Raw genomic sequence first — 24,700 nt, 5'->3', positions numbered from 1 at the left:
CTGACGTGACAGAAAAGATCATTGTTAGTGTCGGCAAGCCTAACACTACTTTTGTGCTTCCTGAGTCTGTCAGAAAGAGATCGGCCAGTTTCTCCAAAGTATTGGAGAGGACAGGAGGAACAAGAAATAGAGTAAACACCAGGAGCATCTGTAGAGGGAAGATAGGTATGAACGAGATCAGTGTGAAGAGTGTTAGTCTGGTGGAAAGTAAGTTTGAAGTCTAAGGAATGGAGCAAGTTGTTGAGATTAGACAGACTGGAAATGTAGGAAAGGCAGAGGGCAGAAGAGTTCCCAGGAGTAGAGAGTTTGGGAGAGAAGATATTATGTTTAGCATATGAGAAGGCGGAGTCTATGAAATGGGAAGGGTAGCCAAGACGGGAAATGAATTATGCAGAGTGGAAATTTCTGATTGAAGGAATTGAGGATTACAAATGCAGAGGGCACGGAGAAAGAGGGAGATAAGAACACTTTCCTTGACAGAGGAAGCATGATAAGAAAAGTAGTGAATGTACATGCCACTGTGCATAGGCTTGCGGTAAACGGAAAAGGCAAAACCTGTATCTGAGCTGTGGACATGGACATCAAGGAAAGGAAGCAGGGAATTAGATTCCCATTCAGCTTTAAACTTAATGGAAGGTGCAAGATTATTAAGAGCATCAAGAAGTGGTTGGAAGAGACTAGAGTCATAAAGCCACAGAACTAAGATGTCATCTACATAGCGGAGCCAGAGTGAAGGGCTCACATCAATAGCAGGAAGAAGAACAGTCTCGAAGTATTCCATGTAAATGGTCCTAGTCGGACTGAAACATCATCGCAAGCTCCTCTCTTCTATGTGTGGGTTATTTGTGTATTTTTCCAGTCACGGTATTGTGCCTTTTTTTGTTATCAGTTTTGTTATTCAAAACTCTAAACCTACTCATAATACAAAACATCCATACTTATTACTGCACCTACTACATACATAGAACACTTAACTCTGACATAAACCCTCCCCTCAAACATCTCCTTACCAACCTCAACAGAACACATGACCATAACACAAGACACAGATCACTCTTTGATGTTCCTCGTGTCCATCGCACGCTATGCAAAAACTCAATGCACATAAAAGGCCCTAAAATCTGGAATTCATTACCTGTGAATATAAAAGAAACACTGTCTATTTATAAATTCAAGTCTCTTCTCAAAAATCACTTACTCACCCACAACTAAATTAATACTGAATAATACAACCTTTTTTTGTAATACTCATTTGTGCTTATTATCTGTTTACAATAATGTTTTACCACTGAATACTTCATTGCTTAGTTAATCTTAAGTTAATTTTAAGCCTGCCCATAATGCTATGCATTCAAGTGGCTTTGGCATGCTGCATTTAACTGTATTCTTTTGTACTTCACTGTATCATGTTCAAATTAATAAATAAATAAATTACCCCTGTAACTTGTTTAGCTATCAAAACTATGCAGCCCTGTGAGGACCCATTAATTATTTATCTCTGTAATCTTTTTGACTACCACCCACAGGATGGGTATGAAATACTTAATAAATATATTAAACTAACTTTAGGTAGAGAGACTCATTAAGGCAGCTATGTCAAGGCACATCCTTTAAAATCATTAAGGCAGCTGTGTCAAGGCACAACCTTTAAACTGGTCTACAGATTTAGATTTTTGAGCTACCTAGAATCAAATACTCAAGTGCTTTTAATGATACTTTTATAGTACTTTTCCTTAATTATACTATAATACTTTTCCTGAATTATATACTACTTTTCTTTGAATTATATAGTACTTTAACTTGAATTATATAGTACTTTTCCTTGAATAACTTACATAGGTGAAACGTACGTATGCACTGATCAAGGCATTTAGTAAGGAAACGTTTTGCCACGAGTGGCTTCTTCAGTCGTAAAGAACCCATTCATGGTGAGATTTCCTTATTAAATGACTTGATCATAACATATGTGTCTTGTCACCACAACTTCTGGCTGTTATCACATCACTTCCACCCTGCAGTTACTTAGTATACTTATTTATTTAATTGCAATGAAATTATTAATTCTGCTGCTGGGTATTGTACTAGCCTATATTGTACTTGCCTGTATTGTACTAGCCTGTATTGTACTAGCCTGTACTGTACTAGCCTGTACTGTACTAGCCTGTACTGTACTAGCCTGTACTGTACTAGCCTGTACTGTACTAGCCTGTATTGTACCAGCCTGTATTGTACTAGCCTGTATTGTGCTAACCTTTATTGTACTAACCTGTATTGTACCAGCCTGTATTGTACCAGCCTGTATTGTACTAGCCTGTATTGTACTAGCCTGTATTGTACCAGCCTGTATTGTACTAGCCTGTATTGTACTAGCCTGTATTGTACTAGCCTGTATTGTACTAGCCTGTATTGTACCAGCTTGTCTTGTAACAGCCTGTATTGTACTAGCCTATGTTGTGCTAGCCTGTATTGTACTAGCTTGTATTGTACCAGCTTGTCTTGTAACAGCCTATATTGTACTAGCCTATGTTGTACTAGCCTGTATTGTAACAGCCTGTATTGTACTAGCCTGTATTGTAACAGCCTGTATTGTACTAGCTTGTATTGCAGAGTCTTGCACACTGCAGGTTGGTGTGCCGTTCGAGAGCCACACCTTGTTCACAGAGGAGGAACATAGGCACCACCTGCTGTTTAGTGGTACTCAGGTGCTGCAGGTGCGAGGTGCCAGCGAGTTGCCAGCACTCGTTGTCAACACAGGTGGGTCCTTATTGCAGGTGCAGCATCACTGCATCACAACGAGCTGCTCATAGGCTAGTACACCAAACAAGGATGAGAATGAAATTAGTTTGAAAACTCCCACACCTCCATATGTCCTTGGACCAACAGTAACACACCTAGCTTGGCTGGGTGCTTGATTCTTGTAGGATTGGGTGGTTCTGTGGGTTAAGGCATCATGTGGTTCTCGCTCACAATGGCGGGCCAGTACAACATGGGTTCGAATCCTTGGCTAGCTGATTGTTGTTTTATATACGTGTATATGTGTGTGTGTATGTATATATATATATATATATATATATATATATATATATATATATATATATATATATGGTCGTGGACCAGGCTGCGGGGGCGTTGATCCCCGGAATAACCTCCAGGTAACCTCCAGGGGTCGGCCTAGGAAAGGTTGGAGGGAGGGGGTAAAGGAGGTTTTGTATGCGAGGGGCTTGGACTTCCAGCAGGCATGCGTGAGCGTGTTTGATAGGAGTGAATGGAGACAAATGGTTTTTAATGCTTGACGTGCTGTTGGAGTGTGAGCAGGGTAACATTTATGAAGGGGTTCAAGGAAACCGGCAGGCTGGACTTGAGTCCTGGAGATGGGAAGTACAGTGCCTGCACTCTGAAGGAGGGGTGTTAATGTTGCAGTTTAAAAACTGTAGTGTAAAGCACCCTTCTGGCAAGACAGTGATGGAGTGAATGATGGTGAAAGTTTTTCTTTTTCGGGCCACCCTGCCTTGGTGGGAATCAGCCAGTGTGATAATAATAATAATAATAAAAAAAATATATACAGTGGACCCCCGCATAATGATCACCTCCGAATGCGACCAATTATGTAAGTGTATTTATGTAAGTGCGTTTGTACGTGTATGTTTGGGGGTCTGAAATGGACTAATCTACTTCACAATATTCCTTATGGGAACAAATTCGGTCAGTACTGGCACCTGAACATACTTCTGGAGTGAAAAAATATCGTTAACCGGGGGTCCACTGTATATATACAGTGGACCCCCGCATAGCGACTTTAATCCGTGCAAGAGGGCTGATTGTTATGCGAAATGATCGGTATGCGAATGAATTTTCCCCATAAGAAATAATGGAAATCAAATTAATCCGTGCAAGACACCCAAAAATATGAAAAAAAAAAATTTACCACATGAAATATACATTTTCCTACACACAAAGAGAAGGATACATGCACAATAGTAGAGTAGTACATGCACAATATATATTGTGCATGTACTACTCTACTAAATGAAGAATAAATGACACTTACCTTTATTGAAGATGCAGCAATGACTGATGAGACACTGTGTCCTGGGAGTGCCTTTTCCTCCTGAGTACTGTAGGTCCTGTTTGGCATTTTCTTCCAGAACAGGCCTTATCACACTGTGTATGCCACTACGCTTCTTAAATCTCTCAAACCAACCTTTGCTGGCTTTAAATTCACCAATATGAGCACTAGTTCCAGGCATTTTTCCCTGTTCACCTGGGTGTTAGTCGACTGGTGTGGGTTGCATCCTGGGATACAAGATTAAGGACCCCAATGGAAATAAGTTAGACAGTCTTCGATGACACTGACTTTTTTGGGTTATCCTGGGTGGCAAATCCTCTGGGGTTAATTGTTTCTTGGTATTCTCAATAAGCCACACCAACAACGGTGCTACAGCAGCAGCAGCAGCAGCAGCAGCTGACAGTGCTACAGCAGCAGCAGACGATGCTACAGCACCAGCAGACGATGTTACAGCAGCAGCAGACGGTACTACAGCAGCAGCAGCAGCAGCTGACGGTGGTGCAACAGCAGCAGCAGCTGACAAGTGCTACACCAGCAGCAGCAGACGATGCTACAGCAGCAGCAGACGATGCTACAGCAGCAGCAGACGGTACTACAGCAGCAGCAGCAGCTGACGGTGGTACAACAGCAGCAGCAGCTGTACCACCAATAGTAGCGATGGTTGATTGAGGTTTATTATACAACCTGGCCAGCTCGGAGACACGCACTCCACTTTCATAATTATCAATGATCTTTTTCTTCATCTCTATAGTAATTCTCACCCTTATTGCTGTAGGGTTGGCATTAGAAGCTTTCTTGGGGCCCATGGTCACTTATTTTCCAGAAAAAATCACCCAAAACACTGTAATAATACGAAATGTTCCGATTGTATGCTTGGATGTTACCGCGGAGGCTGGCTGGTAAACAATGCCACCGGCGGCACATGTGAGGCTGGCTAAGGGCGCACATTGGACGCGTCTCGGACGAAGAGCGGTGAGCGGGTTTTTGGGCGGTATGCGAGGCAAAATTTTTGCGATAAAAGCGAGCGGTATGCGGATTGAACGGTATGCGATGCGTACGGTATGCGGGGGTCCACTGTATATACATATATATACATTATATCATTATGTATATATATATATATATATATATATATATATATATATATATATATATATATATATATATATATCTTTCTTTCAACACACCGGCCGTATCCCACCGAGGCGGGGTGGCCCAAAAGGAAAAACGAAAGTTTCTCCTTTTACATTTAGTAATATATACAGGAGAAGAGGTTACTAGCCCCTTGCTCCCGGCATTTTAGTTGCCTCTTACAACACACAAAGCTTACAGAGGAAGAATTCTGTTCCACTTCCCCATGGAGATAAGAGGAAATAAACAAGAACAAGAACTAGAAAGAAAATAGAAGAAAACCCAGGAGTGTGTGTATATATATGCTTGTACATGTATGTGTAGTGTGACCTAAGTGTAAGTAGAAGCAGCAAGACATACCTGAAATCTTGCATGTTTATGAGACAGACAAAAGACACCAGCAATCCTACCATCATGTAAAACAATTACAGGTTTTCGTTGTACACTCACTTGGCAGGACGGTAGTACCTCCCTGGGCGGTTGCTGTTTACCAACCTACTACCTAGGATATATATATATATATATATATATATATATATATATATATATATTTATATATATATATATATATATATATATATATATATATATATATATATATATATATATATACAGTGGACCCCCGCATAGCGAACTTAATCCGTGCAAGAGGGCTGGTCGTTATGCGAAATGTTCGCTATGCGAATTAATTTTCCCCATAAGAAATAATGGAAATAAAATTAATCCGTGCAAGACACCCAAAAGTATGAAAAAAAATTTTTTTTACCACAAAAAAATGTTAATTTTAGTACACACAAACTGAAAAAGGCATGCACAATTACATGACACTTACTTTTATTGAAGATCTGGTGATGATTGATGGGATGGGAGGAGGGGAGAGCATTATCTTCTTACTGTTTAGAAGGGGAATCCCCTTCCATTAGGACTTGAGGTAGCAAGTCCTTTTCTGGGGTTACTTCCCTTCTTCTTTTAATGCCACTAGGACCAGCTTGAGAGTCACTGGACCTCTGTCGCACAACAAATCTGTCCATAGAGCTCTGTACCTCCCGTTCCTTCAAGACTTTCCTAAAATGGGCCATAACATTGTCATTGAAATAGTCACCAGCACGGCTTGCAACAGCTGTGTCAGGGTGATTTTCATCCATAAAGGTTTGCAGTTCAACCCACTGTGCACACATTTCCTTAATTTTTGAAGTAGGCACAATGGATTCCACAACTGGCATAGGCTTCTCAGGGTTAGCCCCAAACCCTTCAAAATCTTTCTTAATTTCCATACTAATTCTCACCCTTTTTACCACAGGGTTGGCACTAGAAGCTTTCTTGGGGCCCATGGTCACTTATTTTCCAGAAACAGCACCGAAAACACTGTAATAATACGAAATATTCCGAGTGTATGCTTGAATGTTACCGCGGAGGCTAGCTGGTAAACAATGGGACGGGCGGCACATGTGAGGCTGGCTGAGGGCCCACATTGGATGCGTCTCGGACGAAGTTCGCTGAGCGGGTTTTTGTCTACTATGCGGGGCAAAATTTCAGCGAACAAAGCGTTCGCTATGCGGATTGTTCGCTATGCAAGGCGTTCGCTATGCGGGGGTCCACTGTATATATATAAGAAGAGCAGAGTATATGGAGAGTAAAAGAAAGGTGAAGAGAGTGGTGAGAGAGTGCAAAAGGAGAGCAGATGAAAGAGTGGGAGAGGCACTGTCAAGAAATTTTAATGAAAATAAGAAAAAATTTTGGAGTGAGTTAAACAAGTTAAGAAAGCCTAGGGAAAGTATGGATTTGTCCGTTAAAAACAGAGTAGGGGAGTTAGTAGATGGGGAGAGGGAGGTATTAGATAGATGGCGAGAATATTTTGAGGAACTTTTAAATGTTGAGGAAGAAAGGGAGGCGGTAATTTCATGCACTGGCCAGGGAGGTATACCATCTTTTAGGAGTGAAGAAGAGCAGAATGTAAGTGTGGTGGAGGTACGTGAGGCATTACGTAGAATGAAAGGGGGTAATGCAGCTGGAACTGATGGGATCATGACAGAAATGTTAAAAGCAGGGGGGGATATAGTGTTGGAGTGGTTGGTACTTTTGTTTAATAAATGTATGAAAGAGGGAAAGGTACCTAGGGATTGGCAGAAAGCATGTATAGTCCCTTTATATAAAGGGAAAGGGGACAAATGAGAATGTAAAACTTATAGAGGAATAAGTTTACTGAGTATACCAGGAAAAGTATACGGTAGAGTTATAATTGAAAGAATTAGAGGTAAGACAGAATGTAGAATTGCGGATGAGCAAGGAGGCTTCAGAGTGGGTAGGGGATGTGTAGATCAAGTGTTTACATTGAAGCATATATGTGAACAGTATTTAGATAAAGGTAGGGAAGTTTTTATTGCATTTATGGATTTAGAAAAGGCATATGATAGAGTGGATAGAGGAGCAATGTGGCAGATGTTGCAAGTTTATGGAATAGGTGGTAAGTTACTAAATGCTGTAAAGAGCTTTTATGAGGATAGTGAGGCTCAGGTTAGGGTGTGTAGAAGAGAGGGAGAATACTTCCCGGTAAAAGTAGGTCTTAGACAGGGATGTGTAATGTCACCATGGTTGTTTAATATATTTAAAGATGGGGTTGTAAAGGAAGTAAATGCTAGGGTGTTCGGGAGAGGGGTGGGATTAAATTATGGGGAATCAAATTCAAAATGGGAATTGACACAGTTACTTTTTGCTGATGATACTGTGCTTATGGGAGATTCTAAAGAAAAATTGTAAAGGTTAGTGGATGAGTTTGAGAATGTGTGTAAAGGTAGAAAGTTGAAAGTGAACATAGAAAAGAGTAAGGTGATGAGGGTATCAAATGATTTAGATAAAGAAAAAATGGATATCAAATTGGGGAGGAGGAGTATGGAAGAAGTGAATGTTTTCAGATACTTGGGAGTTGACGTGTCGGCGGATGGATTTATGAAGGATGAGGTTAATCATAGAATTGATGAGGGAAAAAAGGTGAGTGGTGCGTTGAGGTATATGTGGAGTCAAAAAACGTTATCTATGGAGGCAAAGAAGGGAATGTATGAAAGTATAGTAGTACCAACACTCTTATATGGGTGTGAAGCTTGGGTGGTAAATGCAGCAGCGAGGAGACGGTTGGAGGCAGTGGAGATGTCCTGTCTAAGGGCAATGTGTGGTGTAAATATTATGCAGAAAATTCGGAGTGTGGAAATTAGGAGAAGGTGTGTGGAGTTAATAAAAGCATTAATCAGAGGGCAGAAGAGGGGTTGTTGAGTTGGTTTGGTCATTTAGAGAGAATGGATCAAAGTAGAATGACATGGAAAGCATATAAATCTATAGGGGAAGGAAAGAGGGGTAGGGGTCGTCCTCGAAAGGGTTGGAAAGAGGGGGTAAAGGAGGTTTTGTGGGCGAGGGGCTTGGACTTCCAGCAAGCGTGCATGAGCGTGTTAGATAGGAGTGAATGGAGACGAATGATACTTGGGACCTGACGATCTGTTGGAGTGTGAGCAGGGTAATATTTAGTGAAGGGATTCAGGGAAACCGGTTATTTTCATATAGTCGGACTTGAGCCCTGGAAATGGGAAGTACAATGCCTGCACTTTAAAGGAGGGGTTTGGGATATTGGCAGTTTGGAGGGATATGTTGTGTATCTTTATACATATATGCTTCTAAACTGTTGTATTCTGAGCACCTCTGCAAAAGCAGTGATAATGTGTGAGTGTGGTGAAAGTGTTGAATGATGATGAAAGTATTTTCTTTTTGGGGATTTTCTTTCTTTTTTGGGTCACCCTGCCTTGGTGGGAGACGACCGACTTGTTGAAAAAAAAAAAAAAAAAAATGTATATATATATATATGATGTCATGCTGAATAGGTAAAATTGGTCAATTAGCAAGAACTCATATGAAATTAAGTCCTTTCTAAAATTTCTCTTATACATTTAAAGATAGATTTTTTCATATATGTTAATATAAAAATTAATGATTTTGTACCAAAAGAACCTTAGAAAACTTAAGTAACCTTATTATTACAAGCATAATTTAATTTAGCCTAATCCAACTAAATATATTTTAAATAAATTTACAATAATTTAATAATAAACAAACACAATGAAATATATTTTTTTCATTAGGTTCAGAATAATTTTTGCGAAATTATTGCATACACAAATTTTCGCTTGCCTTATTCGGCAAAAAGAGCATTGCTATAATACTCACCTCTCGATGCATATACACTGAGAGATCACACCCCTGGGTGTATATAAACAAAGACGAATCTCTTGATTCAGCATTTCTCCATGAATATATAAATGTGTCTTTCTCCAGGCTTCAACACAGCCCGTGGGGAACTGGTCCGTTCCATTCTCTTCCCGAAACCTATTGACTTTCACTTTTACACCGACTTCCTGAAGCTGCTGGTGGTGTTCCTGGTGCTTGGGGTGATGGCCATGATCTACAGCTTTGTCTTATGGTACAGAGTTCAGGTGCGTTACTGAAGCTTATCATCTGTTTCTATTTGAATGAGACATCTCTTAGGATGTTGGTCTGCTAGGAGGGTAGGTTTGGTGTGAAGATGAGGAGGGAAGGTATGTCTGGTGTGAAGATGAGGAGGGAAGACAGGTCTGGTGTGAAGGTGAGGAGGGAAGGTAGGTCTGGAGGGATGGAAGGTCTGGTATGAAAGGTAGTTCTACTGTTAGTTAGGGAAGTAGTTCTCTTATGCACCAAATACTCATCCTGTAGGAGATAATAAAAAGATTACAGAAGCACATATTGGGTCCAGGGATAAAGACAATGTTATGATAACCAAGTAGGTTACAGAGTAATAAACGTTTAAACTTTACGATCAGATAACATTCGTAATGTCTTGCTTACGCAGACATGGATTTAATCAGAAAATTATTACAATGTAGTTCACATGTAGTTACGAGTTATTAACAATAACAATGTTTTAGCAATGTGTGGTTAGATTTTGAAGAGTTTAAGTGGCAATGACATATTTACAATAGGCAAAGTCAGCATATTTTTTTCCAGAATGGCTGGTAATATACCACTGTGGACGAAATACTTTAAAATTTCTCAAATATTTGTGAGTTGTCTCTGAACAAATGATTGTTTTTCATTCCAGCTCATAATGAACCAGCAGCAATAGTTCCTCTAGCAAAGTTTATATTTAGTTTGGTCTGCTTCAGGTGGTGGTGCAACCTCCCAGAGATGCACATAGCCCAGCCACAGCCAGACACTGCTGACATCCAGCAGTTTGCTGACCTTGTTGAATGAGTCATAGACATGTAGCTCCTCCTGCTTGATAGAATGAGGATAGGTGTCAGCCTTTCTCAATCAGTGAAGCTCAGTTGAAGTGCTTTCTTTTTGTATTGCTGCCAAATTACTAGTAAACAGCCTAAAATTATCATCTCCCTCTTTGAAGGTACATATGTGTCTGTACCAGTTCATCAGTTCTGGTATGAAGACTAATGTCAAACAGCATTCATAGGTGTTTTCGAACTCCACTGTCTACCATTCTCTTATACCGATGTCTAGCTTCTGACACAAGTTAGTTACATATCTTTATTATGTACTCATACCCAACCTGTGGGCAGTAGGCAAAAGATTAGAGACACATAATGGGTCCAGAAATATTATCTTACATTTTTCAAGAAATGTTTGAATTTAAACAAGTAGTTATGCATTATTTACAGTGTGCAAAGTCAGGATATTTTTTTCTAGAATGGTCTATAATATGCCACTGTGGATAAAACACTGACATTTCTTGAACGTTTCTGAGTGAGCTGACTCTGAATTCACTAATATTATCGCATTCCAACCCTCAGTGGCACAAGGTGTGATAAGTGTCCATCTTGCAAAGTGACACAAGTATGTCACAATTGACACTTAAAGAGTTAAGAGCATTTGTGGGTGAGAATCTTTTATAATTAGCATGTCAGCTGTAGATACATTGAATATTTGAGTTCAGTTATTATACCAAACAGTTCAGCTTGAAGCTTGGAAGCCCAACTGCTGAGGCATGTTCTATTATGTATAGAAGCCATCACCCTGCACGACATCAATGGCACTACCAGTTACAGCAGAGGGCTGGTGAACAAAGCGATCAACATACATTATTTGTGGAAGAGAGTGCTGTGTGGTTAAGACATCAGTACAGTTTGCAGCATCGATATTATCTTCAAGATGATAGTTTGATGGTGATTGAATAATGTTCCTTCATAAAAAGTTAAGGACAGTGATTCAGAAAGAGGTAATTTTTCATGGTGTAGTGAAGGGTTGCTGTTGGCTTACTTGGTATAGCTCATGTATTTCACTCATTTGGAGATTAGTTCCAGTTTTTATGATCCATTTGAAGGAGTCTTCACCTGTGGTGAAGAAAGTCTGGAGGACTTCTGTGCAAGGGTTTGGATGGGTTTGCCGAAGCATATAAACTCCAAGTCCATATCTTTCAGTGACACAATACAGTATTTTGTACTTGTAATATCAAGTTCTTTCCACATGTTTAGAATTTTGGTGGCACATGAATATTCTAGGAGGATTATCATTGCTTCATTCAGCAATTTTTAAACTCTCTCCTGCTCCAAGCTCCCTGTCTGACAGAAGAGCAAGTACGAGTGCAGTATAATCAACTAGTGATATAATATAAGCAAAATAATTTTAATAATTATATCATATAGCATCATATTTGCAATAAAACCCTGCCCCAGTTCTAAATCCTCTTAGCTTCTTTTTTGTATTGGCTACAAAAACAAGTCCAAGTAGAGGGGCCACAAATTCCAGATATCTTTAGCTGGTCACTTATTCAAGCCGAGACCCATCATGTAAGTGGAATCTGGAGAGTGTCTCTCCCTGGTGTGCACAGCTGCAACCCCACATACAGCCAATTGTATTTCTGCTTCCTAGCAGCGTAGGCTCTTTTCATTTTAACTCTTGGAGTTGTGTATATATAATCTGCTTCCTCTGTTATTTAGTACCTCTGATTCTATAGTATGTTGTGACCATATCCTCCCTGATCTTACCTTTTTTCAATATCATTTGGAAAATTTCCTTCACTTTTCTTATGATACATTTCCTTCAGCTTTGCATCTTGTCTGGTTAACAACATATGAACTTTCTCAAGGTGGATCAGATGTGGCATCCAATAATCCAGTCCCGCATGCCATATGATTGACCTGTGGAAACACAAATATAGCCAGAGGAATGCGATAAAACCCATAAAGGTCATCCAGTGCCTGGGAAATGGAGGGGTTATGAAGGTTAGTCCTAGGAGGGGATCTCCAAGTCCTCGGACTAAGAATTCGTCACCAGCACCACTGTACCACTTAGAAGGAAGTGGTTGTACAAGTGATGTGGAGTTTGAGCATCATTGACTTGTGTTGTTCACTTACAGGCTACATGGCATGAGATCCTCTTGAACACGCTGGACCTGATCACTTTCGTAGTGCCGCCCATTCTGCCAGCTACTGTGACAGCCATCAATGTGTGGGCCCAGCATAGACTCAAGAAGCAAGGCATCTTCTCCCTCTCCTCTAACTACATCTCTCTTGCAGGATCCATAGACATTGTTTGCTTCGACAAGGTAGGTGATCTAAGGTGCTTATTTAAGCATGGGTTACTTAAATCTTTTGTAGTTGACATTCAATAATTGTTTTTCCATATTAATATGAACGATAAGTTTATGACGTTAAACAAGTCACAGAATGCAAATACATTATGATTTTTCAACAACAACTCAGATTACCAGCAAGTCTAGCAATACATATTTAAGTGTAGGTAGTAGGTTGGTAGACAGCAACCACCCAGGGGAGTACTACCGTCCTGCCAGATGACTGTGAAACAGAAACCTGTAACTGTTTTGCATGATGGTAGGATTGCTGGTTTCATTTTCTGTCTCATAAACACGCTAGATAACAGGGATATCTTGCTACTCCTACTTATACTTTGGTCACAATTCACAGACACGCACATGCATATACAGTGGACCCCCGGTTAACGATATTTTTTCACTCCAGAAGTATGTTCAGGTGCCAGTACTGACCGAATTTGTTCCCATAAGAAATATTGTGAAGTAGATTCGTCCATTTCAGACCCCCAAACATACACGTACAAACGCACTTACATAAATACACTTACATAATTGGTCACATTCGGAGGTAATCGTTATGCGGGGGTCCACTGTATATATACATACATCTAGGTTTTTCTCCTTTTTCTAAATAGCTATTGTTCTTCTTTATTTCTACTATTGTCCATGGGGAAGTGGAAAAGAATCTTTCCTCCGTAAGCCATGCGTGTCGTATGAGGTGACTAAAATGCCGGGAGCAATGGGCTAGTAACCCCTTCTCCTGTAGACATTTACTAAAAAAGAGAAGAAGAAAAACTGGGATGCTTGAATGTGCGTGGATGTAGTGCGGATGACAAGAAACAGATGATTGCTGATGTTATGAATGAAAAGAAGTTGGATGTCCTGGCCCTAAGCGAAACAAAGCTGAAGGGGGTAGGAGAGTTTCGGTGGGGGGAAATAAATGGGATTAAATCTGGAGTATCTGAGAGAGTTAGAGCAAAGGAAGGGGTAGCAGTAATGTTGAAGGATCAGTTATGGAAGGAGAAAAGAGAATATGAATGTGTAAATTCAAGAATTATGTGGATTAAAGTAAAGGTTGGATGCGAAAAGTGGGTCATAATAAGCGTGTATGCACCTGGAGAAGAGTGGAATGCAGAGGAGACAGAGAGATTTTGGGAGATGTTAAGTGAATGTATAGGAGCCTTTGAACCAAGTGAGAGAGTAATTGTGGTAGGGGACCTGAATGCTAAAGTAGGAGAAACTTTTAGAGAGGGTGTGGTAGGTAAGTTTGGGGTGCCAGGTGTAAATGATAATGGGAGCCCTTTGATTGAACTTTGTATATAAAGGGGTTTAGTTATAGGTAATACATATTTTAAGAAAAAGAGGATAAATTAGTATACAAGATATGATGTAGGGCGAAATGACAGTAGTTTGTTGGATTATGTATTGGTAGATAAAAGACTGTTGAGTAGACTTCAGGATGTACATGTTTATAGAGGGGCCACAGATATATCAGATCACTTTCTAGTTGTAGCTACACTGAGAGTAAAAGGTAGATGGGATACAAGGAGAATAGAAGCATCAGGGAAGAGAGAGGTGAAGGTTTATAAACTAAAAGAGGAGGCAGTTAGGGTAAGATATAAACAGCTATTGGAGGATAGATGGGCTAATGAGAGCATAGGCAATGGGGTCGAAGAGGTATCAGGTAGGTTTAAAAATGTAGTGTTAGAGTGTTCAGCAGAAGTTTGTGGTTACAGGAGAGTGGGTGCGGGAGGGAAGAGGAGCGATTGGTGGAATGATGATGTAAAGAGAGTAGTAAGGGAGAAAAAGTTAGCATATGAGAAGTTTTTACAAAGTAGAAGTGATGCAAGGAGGGAAGAGTATATGGAGAAAAAGAGAGAGTGGTGAAGCATTGTAAAAAGATAGCAAATGAGAGAGTGGGTGAGATGTTATCAACAAATTTTGTTGAAAATAAGAAAAAGTTTTGGAGTGAGATTAACAAGTTAAGGAAGCCTAGAGAACAAATGGATTTGTCAGTTAAAAATAGGAGAGGAGAGCTATTAAATGGAGAGTTAGAGGTATTGGGAAGATGGAGGGAATATTTTGAGGAATTGTTAAATGTTGATGAAGATAGGGTAGCTGTGATTTCATGTATAGGGCAAGGAGGAATAACATCTTGTAGGAGTGAGGAAGAGCCAGTTGTGAGTGTGGGGGAAGTTCGTGAGGCAGTAGGTAAAATGAAAGGGGGTAAGGTAGCCGGGATTGATGGGATAAAGATAGAAATGTTAAAAGCTTTAGTGCAAAGTCCCTCAGCTTGGGGAATCTATCCTTGCAGACCAACTTCCAGAAACCCTCCTGATTTTCATTTTTCTTTGCAAGCAACAATGGGTCAGACTGCAGTTCACACAGTTCAAGCTGAAGTTATGGTAACTGTTTTCACATTAATGCCCATGGGGTTGTTAAATAAAAGGAAACAGAGTTTCAGCTTTTCAGTCTCTATATCTTTTCTCAAACTTACAAGACAAAATTTCAGTTTTTCTGACAGAACATGAAAAGTCTGACTTGATATCATCTGCTATGAGTTCATGACAAGAAGTAAAGTGTCTAAGATCATTCTGTCTTAAACACACACACTGAATAGCTGCAGCTTCTTGTGGAAAACTTCAGTGTGGCCAACTAGTTGAGAAATATTTTCTTGTTTGCTTTGTAAGCTCAGATTCAGCACATTCATATCTGTTAGGAATGCTAGGGTGCTGCTGAGTTTGGTACACCTGTGTATTGCTCAGTTGTTCATTTTGAAGAAATGAAAGGATATCTTTCTGAAGAGCAAATAAATGCTGGAGCATTTTTCCAGCACTCAGGAACCTGATACTTGAGTGCAGTGATAGGTCACTGAATTCTGCATTCAGATCTTCAGGGAAAGATGTGAATGTTCTGTGTCTCTGTGACTTATTACTGCCTTTTATTAAATTCACTTCACTTGTACCATCTAGTACAATACAGCAAGACTTCTCAAATCCTCCATATTCAATGACAACTGACTCGAGAGCAGCATAAGTATCTGAGCCTCTTGTACCACAACTCAAGGGTTGTATCTTGACTAGTTCTTCATGTACCATGAAATCCTTTTCTACAATACGTGTGAATGTAAGCAACTGGCTTGTGTCATTGATGTATGTACATTCGTCTAAAGCCAATAAAAAGCATCTGCAGTGTTTCATCTTTCAGTTTTAAAGAAACATATTCATTAAGTTCATTTACTCTTCTTGCAACTGTTTGATGAGATAATGACACTTTCAAATTTCCTGGCGACTTTTTTCCCCAAACACACGTACAGTATTAATCATGTCATGGAGTGGAATTCTCTCTCTCTACTGTAACACTGAAATTCTAGTGACCTAGAATTGTTTCACATGCATACATAACTTTAACATCACAGATACTTTAATGTTTCTTTTTTATATAAGAAAATTCAGTAAATTACTACAGTGATACCTCGGTACTTAAACTTAATTCATTCCAGAAGACTGTTCGAGTGCCGATCTGTTCGAGTACTGAACTAATTTTTCCCATAAGGAATAATGTAAATTAAGATTAATCCATTTCAGACCCCTAAAAATACACTTACAGTGATTTTGCCGTGTATTTTCGTATGGTATATATGATTGCATTCTGTTTTCTTGATCTCATTTGATAAAATGATAGATATATTATAGAAATAGAGATGATTTTGAATGATTTGCTAAAAGTATCTTGAAATTGAGCTCAAAGTAGCGGAAATGTTCGATTTTTCTGATGTGCAAGAGTAAATTAATCACGTCATGCATCCAATACACATCAACTGGTGGGTCTAATATGCTTTCACAAATGTGCTGATTTTATTTATACTATTTTTCAATAATGCAGTAGTCTGCATAACAGTAAATCTTCTATTTTTTGTGTGAATAAAAATTCAAAACGGAAAGCAAGTGTAATGTAAGAGGGGTCTGAAGTGGGAGGAGCTATAGGAGAGAGAGGGAGGAGCCAACAGAAAGAGCATTCAGTATCTGATGAGTTGTCTTGATAGCCAGATACTAGTGGTGGCACAAATACGATGTTGTGTAATTATGCTAAAATTAGTAATAAAGTTTATCTATCTATCACATTTATGCCAACTTAATATCAGAAACACGATAGATAACCTAGAAGCACAATAAAGACGCCGAAATTAATAATAAAAGGCATATTATATGGAGAGGCGGAGGCAGTGCTGACATCAGGGCAAACACACACTAACCAATTTTCTTTTTGGTTGGCTGTTATCACTAATCTTCTTAGGCCCCATGGTGACTTATTTATACAAATAATATAAAAAAGAAAACAAAAAATGCTAAGAAACACAAAATAGTTTACAATGAAATTCAGTGGGGTTGCGGGGAGACTGATGCGCATGTTCTGGCAGGTTGTGTTTGTTTGGTCGAGTGCTGAGCAAATAATAAATGGTTGACTACCTTGACTACCAAGCGATTATTTTACCAAACAAAGCGTTCAAGTACTGAATTGTTCGAGTATGGAGCTGTTCGAGTACCAAGGTTCCACTGTATACCTGGAGTATGCCTGGAGACGGTTTCGGGGGTCAACACCCCCGTGGCCTGGTCTGTATGTTACAGTGGACCCCCGAATATCATAAGCATTGGATTTCATAAATCCATCACCACACGTGGTGATGGTGCACACACGTGGTGATAGTGCAAACACATGGTGATAGTGCACACATGTGGTGATGAGCAGAGTAACTTGGATCAGCAGCCATGCTGATGATACCACACACTAAACACCATACTGTTTAATGTCAAAACCGAGTAAAACTTCCAAAAAATTGAGCTGTAAAGTATGCAGGTGGTTTTATATACAGGAAAGAATGAGATATAAATAACATTAAAGCCTATAAATGGTAAGGATCCATAGAAAATGATACGTCATTGTGGTCGGACAATATTGTTCCACCACTGATGTATCTAAACATCGTGAACCATTTCATTTTTTTTCATTAAGTCCATATACACCAGAGGATTTAACAAGCTACAGTTGAATGGATGCACATAATGAGTATGTAGCCTGCTGCGTGACGACAAAGATGTTAAACAACAAATACCTCGTAAAGCAAAGGTAGTTTTGTGTGTATTTATCACATTCATCTGATGTATATAAATGTATTTTAATAAATATTTTTATGCAGGAACAGTAACTGCCTTCAAAAATGAAAATTGTGCTGCAGTTATCCAACAAGCCTTGAAGTCCTTATTCAGGGTGTCAACTACCCACAAACTGTGCTACACTCATTCAACAAACCTTGAAACTTTCATTCAAGATTAAATTTCAGCGCCATGTAGTTTACATGCGATGTACATAAAGAACAAGTCCAAAATGTTATCTGACACTTTAATTATCTTTTGTTCCTGACATACTAAACAAATATTCATTTATGTGATTTCTTTATTGTGTCTGAGAAATGTCTTACGACTTAAATTTTGGGAATTTTTCATGTTGTACTTTTCTGTTGTGGACGAGGGTGTTCACTTGTAATGGAGAAGAATTATATAAACTGCATTACATATACAGACAGGGACACTGACTGAGGATGACCTTGCACTAGCTGGAGTGGTGCCATGTGTGAGAGGTGACCTGGTAGCACCTGTAGAGGACCTGATGCAGTTGTCACCTGACCAGCCCTTGACCAAAGCCCTGGCATCTTGCCACTCACTCACCCTCATTGATGGCAGGCTTGTGGGTTACCCTCTGGATGTCAAAATATTTGATGGAATAGGCTGGGTAAGTTACCATCGTAAAGTAATTTAATATCATGTCATTTAGTATCCTCTTAGAAGGTATTTATACAGAAGGAAAGGGGTGTGGCATGTTGTCACTGTAGCCTGGAGGCCCAGATGAGGTGACATCTTACGTATATGTATTTAGATATCCTTAAAGGAATACCTATAAGTGGTTTCCTGATAGTACTAGACTGGGTGATTGTTCATACAGCCACTTTTTGTTGAGATATTATTGGCTGTAGATGATATACTGTAGTAAATACCAGGCACAAATACCATACATGAATGATACTGACAAGATGTGGCAAAAAACACTTATGTACAGTTCAGAAAATTTATGAGAGGAAACATTTTGCCACGAGTGGCTTCATCAACCTGAAGAAGCCACTTGTAGTGAAATCCCCTCAAGGGAGGTTCCTTAATGCTGGTGAGGGGCTCTTGATATAGGGAATTGGTTCTGTGCTCCAGTTCCCTGAATTAAGCCTGAATACCTTTCATCCACCCTCCACATGTGCTGTATAATCCTGCGGGTTTAGCGCTTCCCCATGATTATAATAATCATAGTGAAACGTTTCCTGAATGTTCTGAACTGTGCATAAGTGTCTTTTCCACACCATGGATGAGGTAAGTATAGATCAGAGAGTAATACAGAGTAAGTAATATTGATTGAGGCACATAGTAATGTATCTTTGAGAGGATACTGTGTACTTACAGTGCTGGTGTATTTAGGGACATTAGTCTCCGTGCGATAACTAGAGAATACCTATCTTGATTGACCTCAAACTTTCAAAGCCAGTGTGGTGTATCTTAGCAGAAGGTTCAGATTGGTTTATGATCACGTAGATGCCAATTTGCCATTGTTGACGTAATTATGTTATTAGTTTCTCCTGTGATAATTTATGAATGCTAATATGTAACTGCATTAGAAACTTATGACACCTCTGTGCAGTTCCTTTTGCGTGCATGGAGGTAGAGAGGGCTGGGCTTATGGAGAACAAGAATACCTTTTTCGGACTGCGCAATGATTGAAACACATCTAGTCATAATTCAGGTCACACTATGTCACACGTCCTGAGGGTGAGTTAGGTTTACAATCTTTATTATGCAGGCCATACCCATCCTGTGGGCTGTAGTCAGAAAGAAGACAGCCCAGGGTCTGAGCTGCTGAGGGTGTGTCGACATCACTGGTGCATAAGATAAAGAAAAAACAACACTTAAGCCTTTATTATGACATTTTGTCCATGAATGAAGCTCATCCAAGTTCAGTCTTGAAAGAAATGTCGCAATGAAAGGTTCTCTGTAAACAGTGTTTTTTTTTTCAAAATCTATGGGCTTATGCCATTGTTTATTCACCAGAGATTAGCATAAATGTCCCCAAGTTGACCAGTGAAGATTAATTAAGGGAACTTACCAACTATATAGGGAAAAAACCACTCTGAATGCCAGACTATTTCCCCACAGAGCAACAACAACAAATTACTTATTGAAGAATGTTTTGTGTGTGTGTGTGTACTCACCTAGTTGTACTCACCTAGTTGAGGTTGCGGGGGTCGAGTCCGAGCTCCTGGCCCCGCCTCTTCACTGATCGCTACTAGGTCACTCTCCCTGAGCCGTGAGCTTTATCATACCTCTGCTTAAAGCTATGTATGGATCCTGCCTCCACTACATCGCTTCCCAAACTATTCCACTTACTGACTACTCTGTGGCTGAAGAAATACTTCCTAACATCCCTGTGATTCATCTGTGTCTTCAGCTTCCAACTGTGTCCCCGTGTTGCTGTGTCCAGTCTCTGGAACATCCTGTCTTTGTCCACCTTGTCAATTCCTCTCAGTATTTTGTAAGTCGTTATCATGTCCCCCCTATCTCTCCTGTCCTCCAGTGTCGTCAGGTTGATTTCCCTTAACCTCTCCTCGTAGGACATACCTCTTAACTCTGGGACTAGTCTTGTTGCAAACCTTTGCACTTTCTCTAGTTTCTTTACGTGCTTGGCTAGGCGTGGGTTCCAAACTGGTGCTGCATACTCTAATATGGGCCTAACGTACACGGTGTACAGGGTCCTGAACGATTCCTTATTAAGATGTCGGAATGCTGTTCTGAGGTTTGCCAGGCGCCCATATGATGCGGCAGTTATTTGGTTGATGTGCGCTTCAGGAGATGTGCCTGGTGTTATACTCACCCCAAGATCTTTTTCCTTGAGTGATGTTTGTAGTCTCTGGCCCCCTAGACTGTACTCCGTCTGCGGTCTTCTTTGCCCTTCCCCAATCCTCATGGCTTTGCACTCGGTGGGATTGAACTCCAGGAGCCAGTTGCTGGACCAGGTCTGCAGCCTGTCCAGATCCCTGTGTAGTTCTGCCTGGTCTTCGATCGAATGAACTCTTCTCATCAACTTCACGTCATCTGCAAACAGGGACACCTCGGAGTTTATTCCTTCCGTCATGTCGTTCACAAATACCAGAAACAGCACTGGTCCTAGGACTGACCCCTGTGGGACCCCGCTGGTCACAGGTGCCCACTCTGACACCTCGCCACGTACCATTACTCGCTGCTGTCTTCCTGTCAAGTATTCCCTGATCCATTGCAGTACCTTCCCTGTTATCCCTGCTTGGTCCTCCAGTTTTTGCACTAATCTCTTGTGTGGTACTGTGTCAAAAGCCTTCTTGCAGTCCAAGAAAATGCAATCCACTCACCCCTCTCTCTCTTGTCTTACTGCTGTCACCATGTCATAGAACTGTGTGTGTGTGTGTGTGTGTGTGTGTGTGTGTGTGTGTGTGTACTCACCTATTTGTACTCACCTATTTGTGGTTGCAGGGGTCGAGTCACAGCTCCTGGCCCCGCCTCTTCGCTGATTGCTACTAGGTCCTCTCTCTCCCTGCCCCATGAGCTCTATCATACCTCGCCTTAAAACTATGTATGGTTCCTGCCTCCACCACATCACTTTCTAGGCTATTCCATGGCCTGACTACTCTATGACTGAAGAAATACTTCCTAACATCCCTTTGATTCATCTGAGTCTTCAACTTCCAATTGTGACCTCTTGTGTCTGTGTCCCATCTCTGGAACATCCCGTCTTTGTCCACCTCATCTATTCCGCGCAGTATTTTATATGTCGTTATCATGTCTCCCCTGACCCTCCTGGCCTCCAGTGTCGTCAGGCCGATTTCCCTCAACCTTTCTTCATAGGACAATCCCCGTAGCTCTGGGACTAGTCTTGTTGCAAACCTTTGCACTTTCTCTAATTTCTTGACGTGCTTGACTAGGTGTGGATTCCAAACTGGTGCTGCATACTCCAGTATGGGCCTGACGTAGATGGTGTACAGAGTCTTAAACGAATCCTTACTGAGGTATCGGAACGCTATCCGTAGGTTTGCCAGGCGCCCGTATGCTGCAGCAGTTATCTGATTGATGTGCGCCTCAGGAGATATGCTCGGTGTTATACTCACCCCCAGATCTTTTTCCTTTAGTGAGGTTTGCAGTCTTTGACCATCTAAACTATATTGTGTCTGCAGTCTTCTTTGCCCTTCCCCAATCTTCATGACTTTGCATTTGGCAGGGTTAAATTCAAGGAGCCAGTTGCTGGACCAGGCTTGTAGCCTGTCCAGATCTCTTTGTAGTCCTGCCTGATCCTCGTCCGATTCGATTCTTCTCATTAACTTCACATCGTCTGCAAACAAGGACACTTCTGAGTCTATCCCTTCCGTTATGTCGTTCACGTATACCAAGAACAGCACAGGTCCTAGGACTGACCCCTGTGGAACCCCGCTTGTCACAGGCGCCCACTCTGACACCTCGTCGCGTACCATGACTCGTTGTTTCCTCCCTGTCAGATATTCTCTGATCCATTGCAGTGCCTTCCCTGTTATGTGTGCCTGGTCCTCTAGCTTTTGCAGTAACCTCTTGTGAGGAACTGTGTCGAAAGCCTTCTTGCAGTCCAAAAATACGCAGTCGATCCACCCCTCTCTCTCTTGTCTTACTTCTGTCACCTTGTCATAAAACTCTAGTGTGTGTGTGTGTGTGTGTGTGTGTGTGTGTGTGTGTGTGTGTGTGTGTGTGTGTGTGTGTGTGTGTGTGTGTGTGTGTGTGTGTGTGTGTGTGTGTGTGTGTGTGTGTGTCTGTCTGTCTGTCTGTCTATGTGTGTGTGTGTGTGTGTGTGTGTGTGTGTGTGTGTGTGTGTGTGTGTGTGTGTGTGTGTACTCACCTATTTGTACTCACCTATTTGTGGTTGCAGGGGTCGAGTCTTAGCTCTTGGCCCCGCCTCTTCACCGGTTGCTACTGGGCCCTCTCTCTCCCCGCTCCATGAGCTTTATCAAACCTCGTCTTGGACTGTGTGTGTATGTGTGTGTGTGTGTGTGTCTGTCTGTCTATCTGTGTGTGTGTGTGTGTGTGTGTGTGTGTGTGTGTGTGAAGAAAAAGGCACAATACAACATCCAAGTCGGACCGAAACATTGTCGTAAGCTCCTTTCTCTCCTACTTATGGGTTATTTGTGTAGTGTGTGTGTACTCACCTAATTGTGGTTGCAGGGGTCAACTCACAGCTCATGGCCATGCCTCTTCAATAGTCGCTGCTAGGTCACTCTCCCTGCTCCATGAGCTTTATCATACCTCTTCTTAAAGCTATGTATAGATCCTGCCTCCACCTGGAGTTTATCTCACTTTCCAGACTATTCCACTTCCTGACAACTCTATGACTGAAGAGATACTTCCTAACATTCCTGTGACTCATCTGGTTCTTCAGCTTCCAACTGTGACCCCTTGTAGCTGTGTCCCATCTCTGGAATATCCTGTCTCTGTCCACCTTGTCGATTCCTCTGAGTATTTTACATGTTGTTGTCATATCCTCCTGTCTCTCCTGTCCTCCAGTGTCATCAGGTTGATTTCCCTTAACCTTTCCTCGTAGGACATGCCCCTTAGCTCCAGGACTAATTTCATTGAAAACCTTTGCACTTTCTCTTATTTCCTGACGTGCTTGGCTAGATGTTGGTTCCAAACTCGTGCTGCAAACGCCAATATAGGCCTGATGTACTCGGTGTACAGGGTCCTGAATGATTCCTTACTGAGATGCAGGAATACTATTCTCAGGTTTGCCAGGAGCCCATATGCTGCAGCAGTTATTTGGTTGATGTTTGCCTCAGATGTGCTTGGTATTATACTCACCTCAAGATCCTTTTCCTTGAGTGAGATTTGTAGTCTCTGGCCCCCTAGACTGTACTCTGTCTGTGGTCTTATTTGCCCTTCCCCAGTCTTCACGACTTTGCACTTGGTGGGGTTGAATGCCAGGAGCCAGTTTTTGGACCAGTCTTGCAGCCTGTCCAGATTCCTTTGTAGCCCTGCCTGGTCCTCCTCCAATTGAATTCTCTTCATTAACTTCACATTGTCTCCAAACAGGGACACTTCTGAGTCTGTTCCTTTCATCATGGTATTCACATATACCAGAAACAGCACCGGTCCTAGGACTGACCCCTGTGGAACCCTGCTCGTCACAGGTGCCCACTCTGACACCTCATCACGTACCATGACTCGCTGATGTCTTCCTGTCAGGTATTCTCTGTTCCATCGCAGTGCCTTCCCTCTTATACCTGCCTGGTCCTCCAGCTTTTGCACTAACCTCTTGTGAGGAGCTGTGTCAAAAGCTTTCTTACAGTCCAAGAAAATGCAATCTTCCTATCCGTCTCTTTCTCTCTTGTCTTACTGCTGTCACCCTGTCATAGAACTCCAGTAGGTTTGTGACACAGGATTTCCCATCCCTGAATCCATGCTGGTTGTCATTGATAAGCTCATTCCTTTCTAGGTGCTCAGCCACTCTTCTGATAATCTTCTCTATGACCTTGCATACTATTCATGTTAGTGACACTGGTCTGTAATTTAATGTTGCATGTCTGTTGCCTTTTTTAAAAAAATGGGACTTCGTTTTGCTGTCTTCCATACCTCAGGTAGTCGCCCTGTTTCAATAGATGTTTTCAGGATTGTTTGTGTGTGTGTGTGTGTGTGTGTGTGTGTGTGTGTGTGTGTGTGTGTGTGTGTGTGTGTGTGTGTGTGTGCGCATGCACGTGTGTGTGTGTACGTGTGTACTCACCTAGTTGAGGTTGCAGGGGTCGAGTCCTAGCTCCTGGCCCCGCCTCTTCACTGGTCGCTACTAGG

At 41.2% G+C, this 24,700-nt stretch overlaps 1 protein-coding gene across 3 annotated transcripts in view; it reads left to right on the top strand.

Moving 5' to 3' along the window:
- LOC128685119 (polyamine-transporting ATPase 13A2) overlaps positions 1-24,700 on the top strand; it is a 212,362-nt gene that overhangs the window by 80,866 nt on the left and 106,796 nt on the right. For all 3 annotated transcript variants that reach the window (XM_070102010.1, XM_070102005.1, XM_070102019.1), the window contains 4 exons: positions 2,625-2,754; positions 9,515-9,672; positions 12,582-12,770; positions 18,357-18,566. In XM_070102010.1, the coding sequence (XP_069958111.1) occupies positions 2,625-2,754; positions 9,515-9,672; positions 12,582-12,770; positions 18,357-18,566 (687 nt within the window). The remainder of the gene's footprint in view (positions 1-2,624; positions 2,755-9,514; positions 9,673-12,581; positions 12,771-18,356; positions 18,567-24,700) is intronic.

This window comes from Cherax quadricarinatus, chromosome 5, assembly GCF_038502225.1.
Source record: "Cherax quadricarinatus isolate ZL_2023a chromosome 5, ASM3850222v1, whole genome shotgun sequence".
Taxonomy (NCBI): Eukaryota; Metazoa; Arthropoda; class Malacostraca; order Decapoda; family Parastacidae; genus Cherax; species Cherax quadricarinatus.
Note: the sequence above shows the minus strand (reverse complement) of the source record. Positions and strands in the feature narration are given on the sequence as shown.